General features: G+C 35.8%; 1 protein-coding gene across 6 annotated transcripts in view; it reads right to left on the reverse strand.

Annotated features, from left to right (window-relative positions):
• Window positions 1–1230: 1230 nt before the first annotated feature.
• The window catches only part of LOC136344939 (ATP-binding cassette sub-family A member 17-like), a 32816-nt gene continuing 15220 nt past the window's right edge, over window positions 1231–18826 (reverse strand). For 5 of the 6 annotated variants that reach the window (XM_066292856.1, XM_066292873.1, XM_066292866.1 and 2 more), the window contains 9 exons: window positions 18221–18461; window positions 18012–18165; window positions 17731–17959; window positions 15472–15984; window positions 14642–15417; window positions 14374–14512; window positions 14076–14319; window positions 9388–9568; window positions 2626–9289 (listed from right to left, as the gene is read on the reverse strand). In XM_066292856.1, the coding sequence (XP_066148953.1) occupies window positions 9107–9289; window positions 9388–9568; window positions 14076–14319; window positions 14374–14512; window positions 14642–15417; window positions 15472–15984; window positions 17731–17959; window positions 18012–18165; window positions 18221–18461 (2660 nt within the window). In that variant the 3' untranslated portion in view covers window positions 2626–9106. Of the gene's footprint in view, window positions 9290–9387; window positions 9569–14075; window positions 14320–14373; window positions 14513–14641; window positions 15418–15471; window positions 15985–17730; window positions 17960–18011; window positions 18166–18220; window positions 18462–18826 lie in introns of all 6 variants that reach the window. The other variant, XM_066292889.1, reaches the window with a different exon arrangement.

An 18826-nucleotide genomic window follows, 5' to 3' on the forward strand; every position in this document is an offset into this window, starting at 1 on the left:
TGTGCAGAAAGAGTGCATAAAAAGAGAAAAGAAAAAAAAAGGAAAGAAGGAAAAAAAACATCACTGAGGAAAAACCTGAAGAGGAACCAAAGTGTAACAACAAAGGAGAACCTACCACCTACCTCCCTAAAGTAATGCCTCACAGCGGTCCCGGGAGGGTTTTATAGGTGAAGAGAGGAAAGGGGGTTTAGTCGGTCGGCCTTCCAGAGTCTGGAACGTCAACCCGACATAAAGTGGGCATATTAAATCGCACTATGTGCCAGGCCCATGATGTCTGTTTTGCAGATTCCCCTCCACCTATATATATATATATATAAATATAAAAAAAAAGACTTAATCACCAGTAATTGTAATCGGTAACACATTGTCATCTCGTCAACAATATTAAAACGTTTTTAAAATTGTTCTATTATCAACAATTACAAGTTTACACAAAAAATAAAAGATTAAGTTTGAATTAACAGTTTTCTCATTTTTGCTTAAATTTTAAATTGCCGTTAATAAAACAATGTTAAAGCCTGTTATAGCTTTGTTGGCAAAATCTTTAAGTTCCAGACAAAATTTATAAAATCCAGTCTCTTAACACTTTTACTGAAGTACAATTCAAGACTTTGCTATTATTATTTTGATTATAACTTTCTAAGGTGAAATCTAATAAAACAAAAAATTGTCAAAATGTGATGAAGAAAAATGGCCATTGTACCTAGCGGAAATATAGAATATAAACTATTATAAAAATTGCCGCATGCAGTATAACTGATACAAAAATATCAAGGGAGACCTGAAAGAGAATGAGAGTGGGGCACACGTTAAATGTTCCAGAATCCAGGAGTAACTTAGAAGGCTGTAGATCATTTGTAGTTAGGGGGGCAGATCATAGGAGTAATTCTGAACGAGATTCGCGAAAGCCAATATAAAAGGGTGTTTAAGGTAGTATAGCAATAAAAAGGAATTCAGACATAAAGAACCGATTTATAGAACCTGGTTCCATGTCTTTTGTGTTGTATTCCAGGATGGAATCAGTGTTATTCTGAAAAGACTCTGTGGCATACCTTGTTTAGGTCGATTATTGAGTTCGTTTACATAATACTTCCGTACTAGTAAATAGTTCCCCTATAATAATGTCCACAGGCAGTTTGTTTATAGGTATTTTGTTGTTTAGGTGGTTTTTATCATAGGTTTATCAAACTACCATTTATTATTTTAATTTAATATTTTTAAAATAGTCAGTGTGTGTCAAAAATGTATATATATTAAGTTTTATAAAAAAATAAAAATCAGTCATCAATAAACTTTCTCAGCTTCAACATCTTTCTGTATAAAAAATCATCTCGTTCGTACATATTACGACAAACCTTCCACAAAATCACGAGTATACCATTAATTGAATAAAAAATAAAGGTAAAAATGGATCGTTCCTTAACATACTAGTTAGTTTCAATACTTTTTTCTTGAATTGTAAGAAACTAAAAGACAAAACAATAAAATCATTATTAAATACATATACAGTGTATTAAATTGTATTCAAATATATCTTTCCGGATTAATAGTGTAAAATTCTAACCTATAAGAATGAAAAAGTATAATTTTTTATATTAAATAAATAATCTATTTTTAATTTATAATATACAATATCCTTACTATGTAACATGGTAATATAATTTTTGATAATATACATCGTGTAGGGGTCAAGAAATTACGCAAAAAGAATATTTTCGATATAAATGACAAACAATTATACAGGGTGATTCATTGGGAATGGGACATGGCGAAACCCGAGATAGGGGACATCAAAATATAACGATTGGACGCAACATGCCTTATATCAATGTTGTGCGTTTCAAAGTTACAGGGTGTTAAAAGTTAAAATTTTATTTTAAAATTCCTTAATAACTTTTTGTGTTTTCATAGCATCAACACCAAAATCGGTGTACTTAGCTTTTGTAAGATGCCAAATAAGGATATACAGGGTGTCTGTAAAAGGTCTTTACAACGCTCTACCACAGATTCTTCAGATCAAAACAAGACGATTTAGCCATATTTAGTCTAGTCCAAAAGTTGATAATAACAGCGCTAGAGGGCGTTAAAGTTGAAAATTAAAAATCAATTTTTTAACATATTTTCCATACTGTACAACATAAAAACGTGAAAGTTGGTGTAGGGGAGCTTTTCAAGACGCCGAATTCATATCTGCTAATAAATTGCACTTACCTGGTAGAGGGCGCCACTTACGGCCCACCGCATGTATTAAATTGATTGAAACTTTTTTGCCTCCTGGTATAAATGATTTTCGAATACAGTAGTGTATTTGGTCATCGTTTATAAATAAAAAAGGTATACCTTATTGATGTTGCTACGAGGAGCCGTTTACGAGATAAATGCATTTTAGTAATTCAGGTGTAAGATTTTAGATTAAACAACTTATTTACTACAAAAAGGTACTCTTGATAAGACCTTTAATAATTCGCAGTAGTTTTACAAGAAAACTTAATTACCAAATCATGAATACAAAGAAATAAGAATATCACAAAAACTGTTCAAAGAGTCCACCATTTGCACGTATACAAAGGTTTATACGCCGAAGAAAATTTGCAACATCTACAAAATTCGTTGCCAAATTTGTTAGAGGATTTACCTTTACAACTTCGGAGAGATATGTGGTTTATGCATGACGGAGCTCCACCACATTTTGCACTAAATGTTATAAATCATTTAAATCAACAGTACCCAAATAAATGGATAGGCAGAGGTAATGACGCCCCTGTAAAATGGCCACCACGTTCTCCGGACTTAAATCCAATGGATTATTTTTTATGGGGACACCTTAAGTCCATGGTTTACATGACAACTGTCGATAACGAAGAACAACTGTGGCAACGTATTCAAGATGCAATAAATAATATTAGAAACGACGAAGAAGTTATGCAAAGAGTACATTTTAATTTTCTTCGGCGTATAAATCTTTGTATACATGCAAATGGTGGACTCTTTGAACAGTTTTTGTGATATTCTTATTTCTTTGTATTCATGATTTGGTAATTAAGTTTTCTTGTAAAACTACTGCGAATTATTAAAGGTCTTATCAAGAGTACCTTTTTGTAGTAAATAAGTTGTTTAATCTAAAATCTTACACCTGAATTACTAAAATGCATTTATCTCGTAAACGGCTCCTCGTAGCAACATCAATAAGGTATACCTTTTTTATTTATAAACGATGACCAAATACACTACTGTATTCGAAAATCATTTATACCAGGAGGCAAAAAAGTTTCAATCAATTTAATACATGCGGTGGGCCGTAAGTGGCGCCCTCTACCTGGTAAGTGCAATTTATTAGCAGATATGAATTCGGCGTCTTGAAAAACTCCCCTACACCAACTTTCACGTTTTTATGTTGTACAGTATGGAAAATATGTTAAAAAATTGATTTTTAATTTTCAACTTTGACGCCCTCTAGCGCTGTTATTATCAACTTTTGGACTAGACTAAATATGGCTAAATCGTCTTGTTTTGATCTGAAGAATCTGTGGTAGAGCGTTGTAAAGACCTTTTACAGACACCCTGTATACCCTTATTTGGCATCTTACAAAAGCTAAGTACACCGATTTTGGTGTTGATGCTATGAAAACACAAAAAGTTATTAAGGAATTTTAAAATAAAATTTTAACTTTTAACACCCTGTAACTTTGAAACGCGCAACATTGATATAAGGCATGTTGCGTCCAATCGTTATATTTTGATGTCCCCTATCTCGGGTTTCGCCATGTCCCATTCCCAATGAATCACCCTGTATGTACGACCAACATCACAAAATTGATTATTACAGAATTGAAGATATTCCCATTTGGAATTTTGGTTACTTTTTAATTTCTTTAAATTTAATTTTTTTAGCATAGAACCTCTTAATTCTATAAAGGAAGCACTCCAAGCAATATCCTGTAATATCTTGCTAATTAAATAATGTTCCGTGTGATTCGTCTCACTAATACCTTTAGTAATGTGACTGACTATTTCGATTCGACCTTCTTGATTAGTAAATCTTCAACTTCAACAATTCTATTCAACCGAAGAGTGTACTGGTTGAGCATCTACACTCACTTTCACATGAAATGCACCACCCAGTAATACTAATAATTAAGTCTTGTAACTTTGGCAAAATAATGCTTCATAATGGAGTATCAAATGCCCAGACTTTCAGTAAAGAAGAAAGAATGCTGGTGGTTTTTTTGTCATTGACCTTTTAAATTTTCTATTCAATTGTAAATAAATAAAATAATATTTACATGGAAATATCAGTTCATTTTGTTGTCGAACTGTGAAGAAGACATCTCAAAATGCCCCCAGTGAGACAGCGTCGAAATTTTTCCCACGTTTCGGATTTTGATAGAGGGCGAATTATCGACATGAAGGAGGGTGGACTTTCTTTTCGTGAGATTACCCGAAGAATGAATCGGAACCACACCACAATTGCGAGAATATGGTTTTCATGGTCTGAATAAAGGGTTCAGCAACATCGTTCAGCTGGACGTCCTCCCCGTAGCAGCAATGCACGTGAAGATCGACTTCTTAGACGGATGGTCATTGATGATCGATTTTAAACAACAATGTCTGTTGCAGTAGATTGGATGGGAGCTCTAAATCGTCGGGTGTCGATGGCAACAGTTTACAGAAGAATTTCGTCTTTTGGCCTACATTCATACCGTCCAAATCTATGACTGCCACTAACCGCCCAACACCGAGCTTCCAGATTGACCTAGTGTCACGAACGAGTTGATTGGAGTCATGAGTGGAACAATATCGTCTTCAGTGTCTTTTTACTCAAAGTCTGATCATTTGATACTCCATTATGAAGCATTATTTTGCCAAAGTTACAAGACTTAATTATTAGTATTACTGGGTGGTGCATTTCATGTGTAAGTGAGTGTATAAAAAGAGAAAATTTATTAAACAATCGAATCGAAGTTGGGTTCCTTGATTGATTTATGAGCATTAAGTATACAGGGAAAGTTATAACTTGGTTTAAAGTTTTTGAGGGAGAATTCGTCGACTAAATATGTATATCCGGGTTATATTTGCTTCAAATATTTTGAATCTTCGAATCAAAAATTTCAATCCTCTTTATAACTCATCAACTGATCAATATAACTCATATTCGATACTGTATATAATTCATTCTATATTTTGAGTAACTATACGTTCGATGAGTATAGAAAAGCCTTAATGGAACCCATTGAATTTAGGAGTATACAGGGTCGTTAGAATTTTTGAAAAAATTAGGAAATACGTTGAAAGTCGGGACTTTCATTTCATATTTAGTTCTGATAAGAGAAATACCTCCAAGGCTCATATATAATCTTGTAAATTTTGATTACTGCTTTTCATTGACCAACCGTTCTCTCACATACTGTGCGTAGTATTACGTCCAAGACACTACATCAGATGATTTTGGCTGATAAATGATATACGTGTGTTACCTCAAATTGGTATGTTTCACCCATGAATGCAACGATGAAAAAACATTCTTATCTGGGGTACCAAACGCCTACCAATAGTTGGCCGAAATCGTCTGTAATTGCCTTTACGAATAATGAAATTATTAATTTTGTCATAGAAAACAGATTCATTTTCACTATTAAACTTAATTAAATTTTTTTTAATTTTTTTTTTGAGCGGGACCTCGAGGAAAATAATTTTTTTTGGTAAAATGTACTGGAACTGCAAGGTACGCTTAAAATTGTGCTGCCAACTACCGGCAAGACCGGTAACTATTGGAAGGATATGTCTAATTGAAGTCAATGCAGCTAAATTTTGACATGGTGACAGTGACAGCCCCAATTCATTTGGAAGAGCGTGTAGAAATAAACTACGTGGTGTGTAAAAAGACGAGTATAAAGATTAAAAAATACATTACAATTATACAACTACATTTACTACCGTCGATGCAGGATGGAACACCAAATGGAATGAATTCGGTATCTAAATATTTCGATTTACAGCGTGTCTCAAAAAAAGGGGGAAGCTAGAACTCAGTTATTTATGAATGGATTTTGATGAACTAAAAACTAATTTTTTATTTCAGACTATTAAGTAACGTTAAAGTTGATTTTTTTTTAACTCAACTGCTTCTACTTCATATTTCAATTTCAGAATTTCAAATAGAACTACATATTTTTTTTACATTTTTAGAAAGAAAATGTTTTTCTGAATGTAATGATATACCACACCTCCTTTGCGCGAAAATTGCAATTTTCAAACTTTTAAATTGAAATAGGTTTGATTAAATTAAATGGTTTTATCATTTTCTATTCGCAACTGCTGTGGTTTTAAATTTTATTGGAAAGAATAATAGAAAAAAAATGTAATTGACGGCATTCTCTACAATAAACTTAAAGCTTAAAAATTAATAACATTTCGTTATTGATAATGTAATAAACTAATGTACCAAAATGTATGTGCTAATCTTCTTGGCAGTATTTTAATGGTAAATAAAAATACCTCCTACCATTAATTGACATATGAAACGTAATTGATCCAATCACACGGGGCTTTTTAGTGGGTGAAACCCCACGCAGACTGGTAGTACGGACTTTAGTACCATCTTGCCGACAAGTTTTTATCTATGGTGTCGCCCAGCCCCCCTCCCCGTAAAATCAGGTTGTCGTACTGGTTATTCTAATGATCTTCGCTTCTTTATCCACTGATTCGGGAAAATTAAGTCGAGGTGCATTAAGGTTAATTTACATTGTTATTTTATTACATTGTTAATAACGAAGTAATATTACGTTTTAATTTGTTGTAGAGAATTTTGTCAATTACATGATTTTATGTTTTTCTGTTATTCTTTCAAATAAATTTTAAAATTGCAGCAATTTCGAATAAAGAATAAAAACACCTTCCAAGTGACGTATTACAAACCCATACTTCCAACTTAAAAATTTTGGGGATGAAATTATTACGCAAAGGTGGTTGAGTTTAAAGGTGAAATATTTACATTACAGAATATAATTTGGAAATCTAAAAATGACGTGTATCAGCATTTTTTTCCACATTTGTCGAAATGTATATGCAGATATTGGATTCATTCCATTTAGATGCTCCATCCTGTATTAATTTTATAAATATAAAAATGTAATTTTACTGCGTTCTTCACTGTGAACTGGGCAATGGAATATTCAAATGCGCTATCAAAGTTCAAAATTAATATGGACGCTGAGATGCAAAATCTCTAAGTGAGTGAAGAATTTTAACAAAATTCAAAAATGAATCTAAAATACATATATACACTCAAACTTAATTTGTATTTTGGCTACAGTTAATTAATGATATTAACTACTTGTTGAGTTAATGACAATCATTAATTTATGTATCGTGCGTTACAAAAATAATCTTTCAAGCAGACTTTAGAATTACTTGACATCGAGCTCGTATGTCTTTGATATGTTCTATGTAATCTCGAACGTAAACAAATAAACCTAACCTCATTTAAATATGATTTTGTTTACCTTTATTATTAGTTAGATTTCATAGGAAATAATCTCGGGTGTCCTAGAAACATGGATACAAATTGGAAGGGGGTGAAACAGTGCTGAAAAATAATGCTATTTAGCTGAACATGTCTTATATAAAACTTGTTTTTTTTTCCATCTAGAGGGTGTTAAAGGAAAAAAAATTAATAAATCTTACATTTTGCAAGTTTTTGACATGAAATTTTGTACGAGACGATTTTTGGATACAAAAAATCTATCTAATATGTTTATTTTTAACTAGCTTCTGGGTAACGCCACCTGCGTCGTAGACGTTTTGGGAAAAACTAACATAATATTTTAAGTAAACCTTATAGCTACTTTTTTATAAAAATTTGTAAAGAGTAGCCTTTTATACGAATAAAGGGCATATTTAACAAAATTACGTATGTATCTCTAACTGTTCTTGAGATATCTGCAAGTATTCTTTCCAGTGCATATGCAATGAATCAACCGACAGCAATTTATTAAAACAGCGCTGTTCTTAAAATGCTACGGAAAAAATGTATTTTTATGATATGTGAAATATTTGTCATAGAAATATTGTTTGTGAATTTATTTTTTTATTTTTTATGAATATTTTTATTTAATTAATTTAAAAATTAAACGGAAACTTACTTAACTTAACTTTAATACTTAAATAATAAAAAGAACAATACAATTACACTAAAGAGAATTTTAAAAATTTTGGCCACCTACAACAACGTATTTTCTAAGTCTTAAATCAAAAATTTGCCTCATCCTGAAAAACGTTCCATTTTTATCTCTAATCGCGATTACCTCATTAATTTAACTTAATTAAATAAAAAAAAAATACAAAAAAAAATAAATTCACAAACAATATTTCTATGACAAATATTTCACGTATTATAAAAATACATTTTTTCCATACCATTTTAAGAACGGCCTCGTTTTAGGTTTATTAAAAAGTTATGTTAGTTTTCCCAAATACATGTTCTATGTAGGTGGTGCCATCTATCCTTTAGTTAAACTCAAAAATATCTTTGTGCAAAATACAAGATTTATCGATAAATTACAAAAAAAGTGTTTAACATCATGTAGATCGAAAAGGAACAAGTTTTATATAAGACATGTTCAGTTTAATAGCATTATTTTTCAAACGCTGTTTCACTCAATACCAATTTGTACCAATGTTTCTGGGACACCCTGTATGTCGCTGCTTTGTTCCCCACCACGGGTCACATTCATCAGCATTTTTGCCAGTGATTATTGAAAATAATCTGCAAAAATATGAGATTCTTTGAATTCCAGAGACCATATTAATGTCGTATTTTGAAAACGTCCTGGAACATTCTACTTGTTCTAAAAACATTAAATTATTTAATTTCAATATTCGAAAATGTAGAGAGCTTGGATTTTGAGAGATTCTGAGGGTATTGAAGGAAATGAGCCTTTCGTTGTTATGGAGGGGGTAATTACTAAGTACGATTGACTTTGAGTTTATTCGAAACAGTACAAAAGGCCAAATTAGTGAACTGAAGATGCGCAGATATTCGTAAAAATGTATACTCCCGATAGTCACAGTTAAAGGTTTCAATGATACGTTCGTGCAACATTTATGTCTAATCGCGAAATTTTTTCTCGCCCCCATCATTGGCAGTTGCCAAGAAAATTTGCTCTAGTGAAGCATCACTAATTTCATAGTGTTCCACTAAAGAATCTTTTTCGAATTTAAACCTATCGAACGTCTCGAACATATGCGCCCACTGTTTCTGCTTAGGCTTAATGAGCAAGTGCAATAGCCCCTAAAATTTAATACAAATAGCTCGAGTTCGTTCGAAATAAAGACAGAAAAGGAAACAAGCACAACATCATTAATGGAAAGTTTTTTCTAGCCACTTACCAAATGTTCATCTATGATGTCAAAAATTCCAAATTCTTCTTCGATCCTCTCTTTAAGAGCTTCGACTTTTTCGTCAGAGCAGTCTTTAAGTTTTATCTTCACATTAAAACCAACCGCCTTATTTTTCAATTCGCTTATTGACCCTTTCTCTACAATTTCTCCTTTCTTCATTATGTTGATGCTACTCAGAATTAACAATTTTAGCCTCATCTACATATTATGAATACACAGGACGAGTCGTAACAGAACCGACGCAGAACAAGTGCGGTGTAAAGTGGCCTCAAAATATGACGATTTGTTTTTTTCTTTTTCTGAGGTAGAAGAGGTATTGACCTTCCAAGTTGGTTCGTAAATTTCTAAAAAATGGGCATATTTCAGTGATGCTACGTGTTAGGGACTTTCAGTAATTGTTTTTTTTCTGTTTGTTGTCGTTAATTTTGGTTTTGTTATGTATTTGTATTTTAACCCTTAAGTTACGCCCATGTGCGGCGATACTTATTCTGCGAATACCATCTAGGTGCCAGACCACATGGCCCATCAGGCCAAAACTAAGGGTACGTTTTGGCTGGGGAATATGCTACTAGTCGAAGGAAGCTATCTCGGTCGGGACTATTGCCGTTATGGTCAATTGGTTGGGCCTGCAAAGCCCCGGGACCGGACGGCATAACATATCCTCTCCTCAAAAATCTGCCCAGAAAAGCCATCGTCCAAATCACCCACATCACAAACGCCATCCTCAAATTACAGCACTTTCCAGGCGACTGGAAACAGGCTGTAATAATCCTCATCCCCAAACCCGGGAAAGATCCCTCCCTACCCTCGTCATACCGTCCGATCTCCCTCCTGGACACCTTGGCGAAACTAGCTGAAAAGCTGATTCTGACAAGGTTGAACAGGATCGTAGAAAGGAACGATATCCTCCTCCCCGAGCAATTCGGCTTTAGACCCGGTCACAACACTACCCTCCTCGCGGCGAAGGTTGTCAACGACATTTATAAGGCATACAATCGACAGATGAACACGGCCATGCTCCTCCTCGACATGGAAAGAGCATTTGATACGGTTTGGCATGCTGGCCTTATGTACAAACTCGCCGTAGTCCTTAACCTTCCTCTCCATTTCATCTCACTCATCGCCTCCTACCTAACAGGGCGTTCCTTCAGAGAAAGGATCGGACAGTCCCTCTCACAGTCCTATCTACTAGAATCAGGAGTTCCGCAGGGTGCAGTAATGTCCCCATTGCTGTACTCCCTGTACATCTCCGATATTCCGAAACTCCCAACCACAAAACTTGCCCTTTATGCGGACGACACTGCCATCTACAACCACAGTTTTTTCGCCCAAGGCGCGAAACAGAGACTGGCACATCACCTCAGCCTTCTTCTACCTTTCTTCCAAAAATGGAAACTGAAAGTCAACCCTGCAAAGACCGAATTGGTGATTTTCACCAAGAAAATCACCGAATCATAAACCCCTTGCTGGTTGATGGAGTCCCTATCCATCAACGGAGGACTGCGAAGTACCTCGGGGTCGTGCTTGATGAACGGCTCACCTTCGGGGATCACGTCACGTATGCAATCCAAAAAACCTTTGCGGGCCAGCAAAAGCTATACCCACTAATCAACCCCAAATCGGTCATGAGTCCTGCCAATAAACTCTTAATTTACAAAATGCTCATAAGACCGACTATGCTTTATGCTGCCCCCTTATGGTGCTCAATATCCGACACCCAAAGGAGAGAACTGCAGAAATTTCAAAATCGCATACTGAGGGGTGCATTCTCTGCCAATAGCTACGCGCGCATTCGTGATCTCCACGAGGTTGCCGGGATCGAATATGTCTCTGAGTACATCGACAGGACCTCCAACACCTTCTACGAACGTCAAATTTTCGGCTCCGTCCTGACCAGGGATATAACTCGCTTGCGGTTCGATCCCGAACAACCCGTTAAGCACGGACCGGCGTACAAGCGTCTCCCAATTTTCACTGAACCCTGGAGACCCCCTTGATCAGCATCCCTAACACCTTCTCACACACCAGCCCTTTCCACCCCCCCTCAAACATCATTTAAACCACCGAGTAGTGGTTGCGGGGGCAGACCGGCGTACCCCCTCCGCCCCCCCTGACAATGCGGACACTGCGCTGAATGCTTTAAGGCCCAAGTTTGGTCTGAACCATGCAAACGCACTCCAAAGATCCTAGATCCAAAATTTTGAATGCTACATGGTACCTGAGGCCGCCTTTGAAACTGGTTTTTTCTTCACTTTTCCAGTATAAAGTCCAATCCAGCAGCATAACGTCCCACATTAAACAGTTATTTTGGAAACTCGTATTACTCGTGTAGGTTTTTAGTTTCGCAAATGGTCACATAAGAGCCAAGAGCCCAGATGGTGAACTGTCCTGCATACGTCCTTTAACGCACCCTCTGATAACGACTGGACATAACAACGTCCACCGTGTTTCACGTGCGGCCTATGTCGCACTCTTGTGCATGTCCGACATGTTGAGTGCGAACTTTCTAGCTGTTGTGTATATATATTTATGTATATACTTAGCTATTAAGGTGTAATATGTAATTATTAATATGTAAATAAAGTTGTTTTGAGTTGAGTTGGTTGGGCCTGCGATATTCCCAGATGGCCGCGATTTATGGGATCCGGCGTAGCCATAGCCCGTAAGGGTTCTTGGTGGTGGTGCGCCCCTGGTTGGAATTCCTCGGGTTTGGTACTTAAGGGATAATCGCAGTAAGTTTTGCTCTCTCCCTTTTTTTCTCTTCGTGTGGAAGCTGCGTCGGTGTCGGAATGTGATCGAAATTATAGTGTGTAACCCGACCAATTAAGCATTCTCCCTCTTCCTACTTAGACCAAAACTCTTTCATTATTTGATATAAGTGCAAGTTAAATACAGCCCATTTTATGTAAACCAAATTGTCGTTGTCGTGGTTTCATTTATCGAAGGAATCCCTTAACACCACGTCACAATGCAATAAAATTTGGAACATGTCTTATTTTTAGCAACATCTTTAATTGTTAAAAATATGAAATCGATAGATGTTAAATAAGGGTTGGATTAGGGGTAAAAACACATGAACAATACTATTTAATAGCAAATTTAATTCTAAAATTTTACTCCTCCTTGGAAATTTGTGGAAAACTTTAGAATTTTTGATAAAATTGCAGTTTTTTAGAATAGAGCCAAACCAAATTTAAAGGAATTTAAAAGAAAGCTATTTATAATTGTCTAAAGTCACGCAAGCGACACATCCTAAATGTGGCATAACAGCAGGTATTAGTGTTAGGACCATTTTCAATTTCAAAATTGCCCACGCAAAATGGGCCAGTTTCTTGTCCCCTCCTTTCAATGTTGGAGGATGTTTCCTGGTGTCGAATTAAATAATTGAGAAATCTCCTTCGGTGTTTCTGAATACTCCTTCAATTATCCTCCCAAAACTCCAACACCAATAACTAGCTCAGTAAATGAAAAAAATTCAGACATTTTTGAGCCGCATCGGTCTGACGTAATACCAGTTTTAGGATAACTACACTTTCATACCTTTGGCCGATTACAAATAGCAATTTTTTAAATTCCTTTAAATCCCTTTAGACTTGGTTTGGTTTCATTCCAAAAAAACTGCGATTCTATCAAAAATAATGAAGTTTTCAACAAATTTTGAAGGAGAATAATAGTTTTAAAACAAAATTTGCTGTTAGATGGTATGGTGCGTTTATTAGTTACTTTACTGATAAAAAAAAATCCCAACTCTTTTAGACGTTCCTCCGATCCAAACCTTATTCAGCATTTATACAGGGTGAGTCGGGAGGATCGTGCCAAACTTCAGGAGCGTGTTGTACATGAAAAATAAATGTAAAAAAACTCAAATGTTGTTATCCGATTTTCGTTTGTTTACAAGTTATAGCGTAAATAAAATTAAAACATAAAGGTTAAGCAACATTTAGACGAAACGTTTCCTGGACGTTGGATTGGTCGCGGTGGCCCTATTAGTTGGCCTCCAAGGTCTCCAGACCTCACACCACTGGACTATTGTTTGAGGGGTTGGTTTAAAACTGAAGTGTATAGAGTAAAAGTGGACACTCAAGATGCACTAATTCAACGCATTAGAAATGCTGCAGCTGCTATTAAAGAAAGACATGAAACAATCAGGAGCGCAACGAATGCTCTTCATAGACGAAGCCGAAAATGTTTAGAAGTTAATGGCAATATTTTTGAACATTTACTATGATATCCAAACGTTAATTTATGGAATTTCTTATGAAATTTATAATTTTTTTAAATTTTATGTTTTAATTTTATTTACGCTATAACTTGTAAACAAACGAAAATCGAATAACAACATTTGAGTTTTTTTACATTTTTTTTCATGTACAACACGCTCCTGAAGTATGGCACGATCCTCCCGACTCACCCTGTATAAATTCAATTGCGTTGTAACACCGCATTCCTGAAATATATCGTTTTTTAGGAATTTACAAATCAACTTAGAATGTCAATAACTCCTCTGCCGTAAAAAAAAAATTCAACAACTCGTCGTCATATTTTGAGGTCCCCCACATGCATCTGCCCTGTGTTGGTTCTGTTACGACTCACCCCGTATAATATATTTCACTATATTCTATGAAAATGCACGCGAGTAAGGCGTTTTTGATGAAAAAAGCTATGCAGGTACTTACTTATTGCACAACGCTTCGCATTCATCCATGCTATGCGATGCTAAGATGATTGACGTATTATATTTATTTTTAATATAATTAATGAAGGTCCAGAATGTCCTTCTCGAAAGTGGATCTACTCCATTGGTTGGTTCGTCCAAGAGGTTGAACTCAGGAAAGCCTATTATAGCCACGGCGAAGCTAAGCTTCCGCTTGTTGCCCCCGCTGTATTGGTGGCATGGCGAATCCGCGATATCTTTGATGCCTTTGATAAAGAATGAAAATGAGAAGATTCAACATTACGAGGTTGTAAACTGACCAATTATATCGATCAAGTACTCGACGATTGTATCGTCAGAGATTCCTCTTAGGAGGGCGATTGTCGTCAGGATTTGCCGTCCCGTGAGGAGCATGTTCAGAGCGTTGTTTTGAGGACAGTAACCCAATTTTTCAATATACTGAAATGGAAATTTTGTTTGAGGACAACTTACATTTAGACGAGCAATTTGAATAGGCCTAAACTGAAATTTAGAAAAAAATCTGGTATTTTCGCATTCGGCACACGTTTGTGCCTCCCGCTGTATTACCTCATTTTTATCGATGTTGATATTATCGATCTTGATTGTTCCTTTGAGTTTTGCTTCCTCCCTCGTCAGCATTCGGAAGGTGGTCGATTTGCCCGCCCCATTTACTCCTAAAATTCCCATACATTTCCCTTTGCTCATGGTGAGCTCGATTTCCTTGACAACCTCTATCTTGCCATAACGTTTGGAAAGATTCGTCACTCTCAAACTGTGAGATTTATTATTGTTTAGTGCTTCCTCTTCGTCTGAAGATCTCTCGTAGCTCCGACAGTGGTTCCACAATTTAATAGGAGTGCTATAGGCGTCGCAATCCATTACAATATTCAACACAAGGAAGATTAATGCTCCAATCCCCATTAGGCCCATGGATGGTCCCAAATTGATTAAATAATTACTTTCTAGATCACATTCAGGAGTTTTTTCATTACAACAGGCGGGGGGGTTGTTGCTGCTGCAAACGCTGAGACGCTTGATGTCACTCATTACTTTAAAATTGTAATTCCGGATAACTTTCATGGAAAAGGTGAATCCACAGTAAGTGAGGCCAAACTGTGGTGATATGACTATAAAAATATCCCATATCACATCGCCTATTTTTTTTAAATGGTTCTTGCCGGATTCTCTGAGAGCGAATACAATGATACCGATCAAGATACCACTAACCAGGCTGTTAATAACGAAATGGGCATGTGCACTAGAGAAGGTCTTCTTTCTGCTATAAAGATATGAAAAGGGGATTCCGCATATTCCATAAAAAGCCAAGATAACGTATAACGAACCTAAAAATCTCAAGATAGAAAAATAGCAGTTATGAGTGACGACACTTCACTTACCAATCTCTTTCATATTTTGAAAAGGGCTCCATAAGATCATAGGTGTCAGAGTGATCAAGACAATACCCAAGTAAAGAATCAAGTCGAACGTGAACATGAAAATCCAATAAACTCCAGGAGACACTCCGCACATAAACTGAATTCGCGCGAATTTAGTGGACAATTCCATGAAGGGGAAGTAGATGAAGGAACCCAATAAGAAGAGGTATCCGGTGGGCATTATGATTAACCAAAGGAGACCTATTCTGGACTCCGATAGCTCGTTTGTAGTCTTGGAGTGAATATTTTCTAAGGGATGGATACTGATGGCTATGGAATAGTTCTGTCCTAAAAGGTGTTTCGCAATGGTGTTAGTTATGAGGTTAACAGATATCGGGGCAGAGTGAATGGCCAGGTTGTTGTACAAAGCTACAGCTTCGATTGGCTGGGAGGGTCCAATATTGGAGAACTCTGCCGCTGCAATTCTATGACGTCGGTAGCAAGGCAAATTGCGAATTCCTTCATCGATTATTGCTACAAATAAAAATTTAAATGTTCATAAGTAAGTCTAATAAGGAATGGGAAGAACGTTAATAATAATATATATCCTTAAAATCGGTAAGGAGAGAGGGAAGAAAATCACTTGGACGCCTTAATTTTTTAACGTCCCTCTCCGAATTTTTTTTTTCATGGAACAGCCTATAAATATAAACTACGGGCACGTGGAAAATAAGCTGCCCGACCGATTTGAACTTTGCACAACGCATTGCCATGTCTTCTTTTTTAAACCCCTTGTACCCCTCCAATTGACAAAGAGTCGGCAATAGAGAAACAATCAGACACAAAAAACGCGTTTTTCCGACATATTTGTAATTTTGAAAATAATGAAATTATAGGCCAACACCGCGTCTTCAGTCGCTCCAGTGAGTTACCACTATTTACGTCCTTACTACACGCTACAGGGTCATTCGAGAGTCAGCAGCGGCTTAATATGTTAAAAGATAATGTCTCATATACAGGATGTTTCAGAGTTAACCGTATATACGCACCAGGGATTAGAGTACTTAATCATGATTCAAATATTCCCACATATTGTAGGTAAATCTCAATTCATTCTCGAGATACAGTTTACTTTATTATTTTAAACGGCTTTAAGTTTACTATTTAAGTAGGCTTTTTCTAACAGTAATATTTGAGTTATGTGGTTCCAACATGATGGAGCTCCAACCCCATTCTACACGAGTAATAACAGAACGTTTGAATCCCCACTGTAAAAACCGATGGGTTGGACGTTGTGGCCTGCAAGATCACCAGATTTTAATCTATCGGATTATTACTTTCGGGAGAATTTAAAATCCGAGGTTTACAAACGATATACACAAGAGAGGAACTCCTAAGAATAAATGACTGTTGGGTTTAAGAACGTTTTTTTTTATTGTTTGTAATAATTATCATTTTATTTAGTTTGCCATTATTATAAACGAAAGTGGCGTTTATTTCAAACAATGATTAAATATTAAAATTTTTTCGAAAAATATCTCGTCATTGAAGCAAAAAGGTACGTTTTGGGGCTTATAAAACTGATGTGGTAAGCATAGCTTGTAACGCTTTATTGAAGGCTCCATACATTTTTGAAAAAAATAATATACAGAGTATTCAAATTAATAAAAATTTCCCAAAAGTTTTTTTCCTAGTTCGCATCTGCAATTTACAAAGTCTGTTAATGGTATCTTGTAGTGCATGTCAAGACGTGACTACCCTCAAAATTTGAATTAGTCATAGGGAGCTCATCAAAAGATATGACTATGGAGTCATTGAGTAAAAAAAGATTTATTTATGATATATGGGTGAATTTGAATTATGCTGAAGTACTTTAACCCCTGGTAGCTTGTGTACAACTAATTCTGGAACATACTCTATGTTCATAGATTAACATGTTTTCCATCAGCTACGAGCTACCAAAACTCTCCTATTTCAAATAAATCATTCGAAATATTACTTTTTGTATTTTATTGGCGATTCGTGGAGTTTTCTATTAGAAATATTCCATTCCATACTATTTTAACCGTGTTTGAAATAATTTACGATCAATTAAACCGAATTTCATTCGAACTGTTACCACATTTATTCTGTCACATGTTATCGTTTCTGTAATTTTAATGCGAACCCATGTATACCAGCTAAACTTGAATCTTTGAGATATTAAATGTAACAAGATCCCACGAAAAATGACGACACATACCATGTATGACCCACAAGGAGAACAACTAGAAGGCTTACCGCCCAATACATCTTCGTGCTCAACAAGGATGCTCCCATCATTCTTGACTATGTCATCATAATACTTTCGGATCTGGAAATGTTCTTCCCTTTGATTTGAATGCATAAACACAGTACTATTTCTATACGTTCTAAGGCTCAGATTTATGGCCTGTCCTCCTTTGTTTAAGTTCTCATAATTTTGGCCCAAGACGACACAAATTAGTATCATCCAAAGCACCATCATGACCTGTTAAAATTCAAGTTGAAGACAGAGTTGAAAAGGTATATCAAGTGTTTACTGAAAATATATAAAAGACGATTTGGGAGCAAGTGAAGTTCCATCTTTTGAAGAACAGGGATTTTAATATGAGCCATAGCGTTTTGTTCTGCGTTGGCTTGATGAAATCTTTGATTTTATCACTCATGTCGTTCTGATCAGTTTTCGATATGGTGCTGAAAACCGACGCATCATTTGCGCGAAAAGTGGCAAAAAATAAGCAAAATATACTTTACGAAGACGTCTTCCAGGTTGGTATTTCGATAGGATATGTTGACAATCTTCAGTGCTTCTTTGTATTTTTCCAAATGCTTAAATAATTCCACATTGCTACCTTCTTTAATCGTGAATTGGATCTCGTTTCCATCAATTCTTTTCAATACTAAATTTCCAGAAGAATTCTCAATTATCTTCGCTGTCGCTTCCACGTTTTCATTGTCCTCTATCAGTAACGTTACAGTTGCTCCACAGCCTGTTCAAATGCATAATGAAAAACCTCTTCGATTATAAAGATATACGAGGATAATCCCAGAAGTACCCCGCCTGACATGTAGATGGCAATTTTTCGTTGAAAATTTGCGTTTACTACAAAGACCTAACCTCAAAAAACTTGTGTCTAAAATTTTAGGGTGCTACGTTGGTTTGTGTTTTTAGTCCATCCAACATCAAAGCGGAGTTAAATTTTACTCTAAGGGAATCTCGCCCTTCGTTAACAACTGTAAAATATTGGATTTAAATGAAAGTTTAAACGAGGTCGTGCGAACTGCCAAGACGAGCTCTGCGGTGATCGACCCAATGACACTCCAGATTTGACCACTCCAGATATTGTGGTGAAAA

This window comes from Euwallacea fornicatus, chromosome 2, assembly GCF_040115645.1.
Source record: "Euwallacea fornicatus isolate EFF26 chromosome 2, ASM4011564v1, whole genome shotgun sequence".
Classification (NCBI taxonomy): Eukaryota; Metazoa; Arthropoda; class Insecta; order Coleoptera; family Curculionidae; genus Euwallacea; species Euwallacea fornicatus.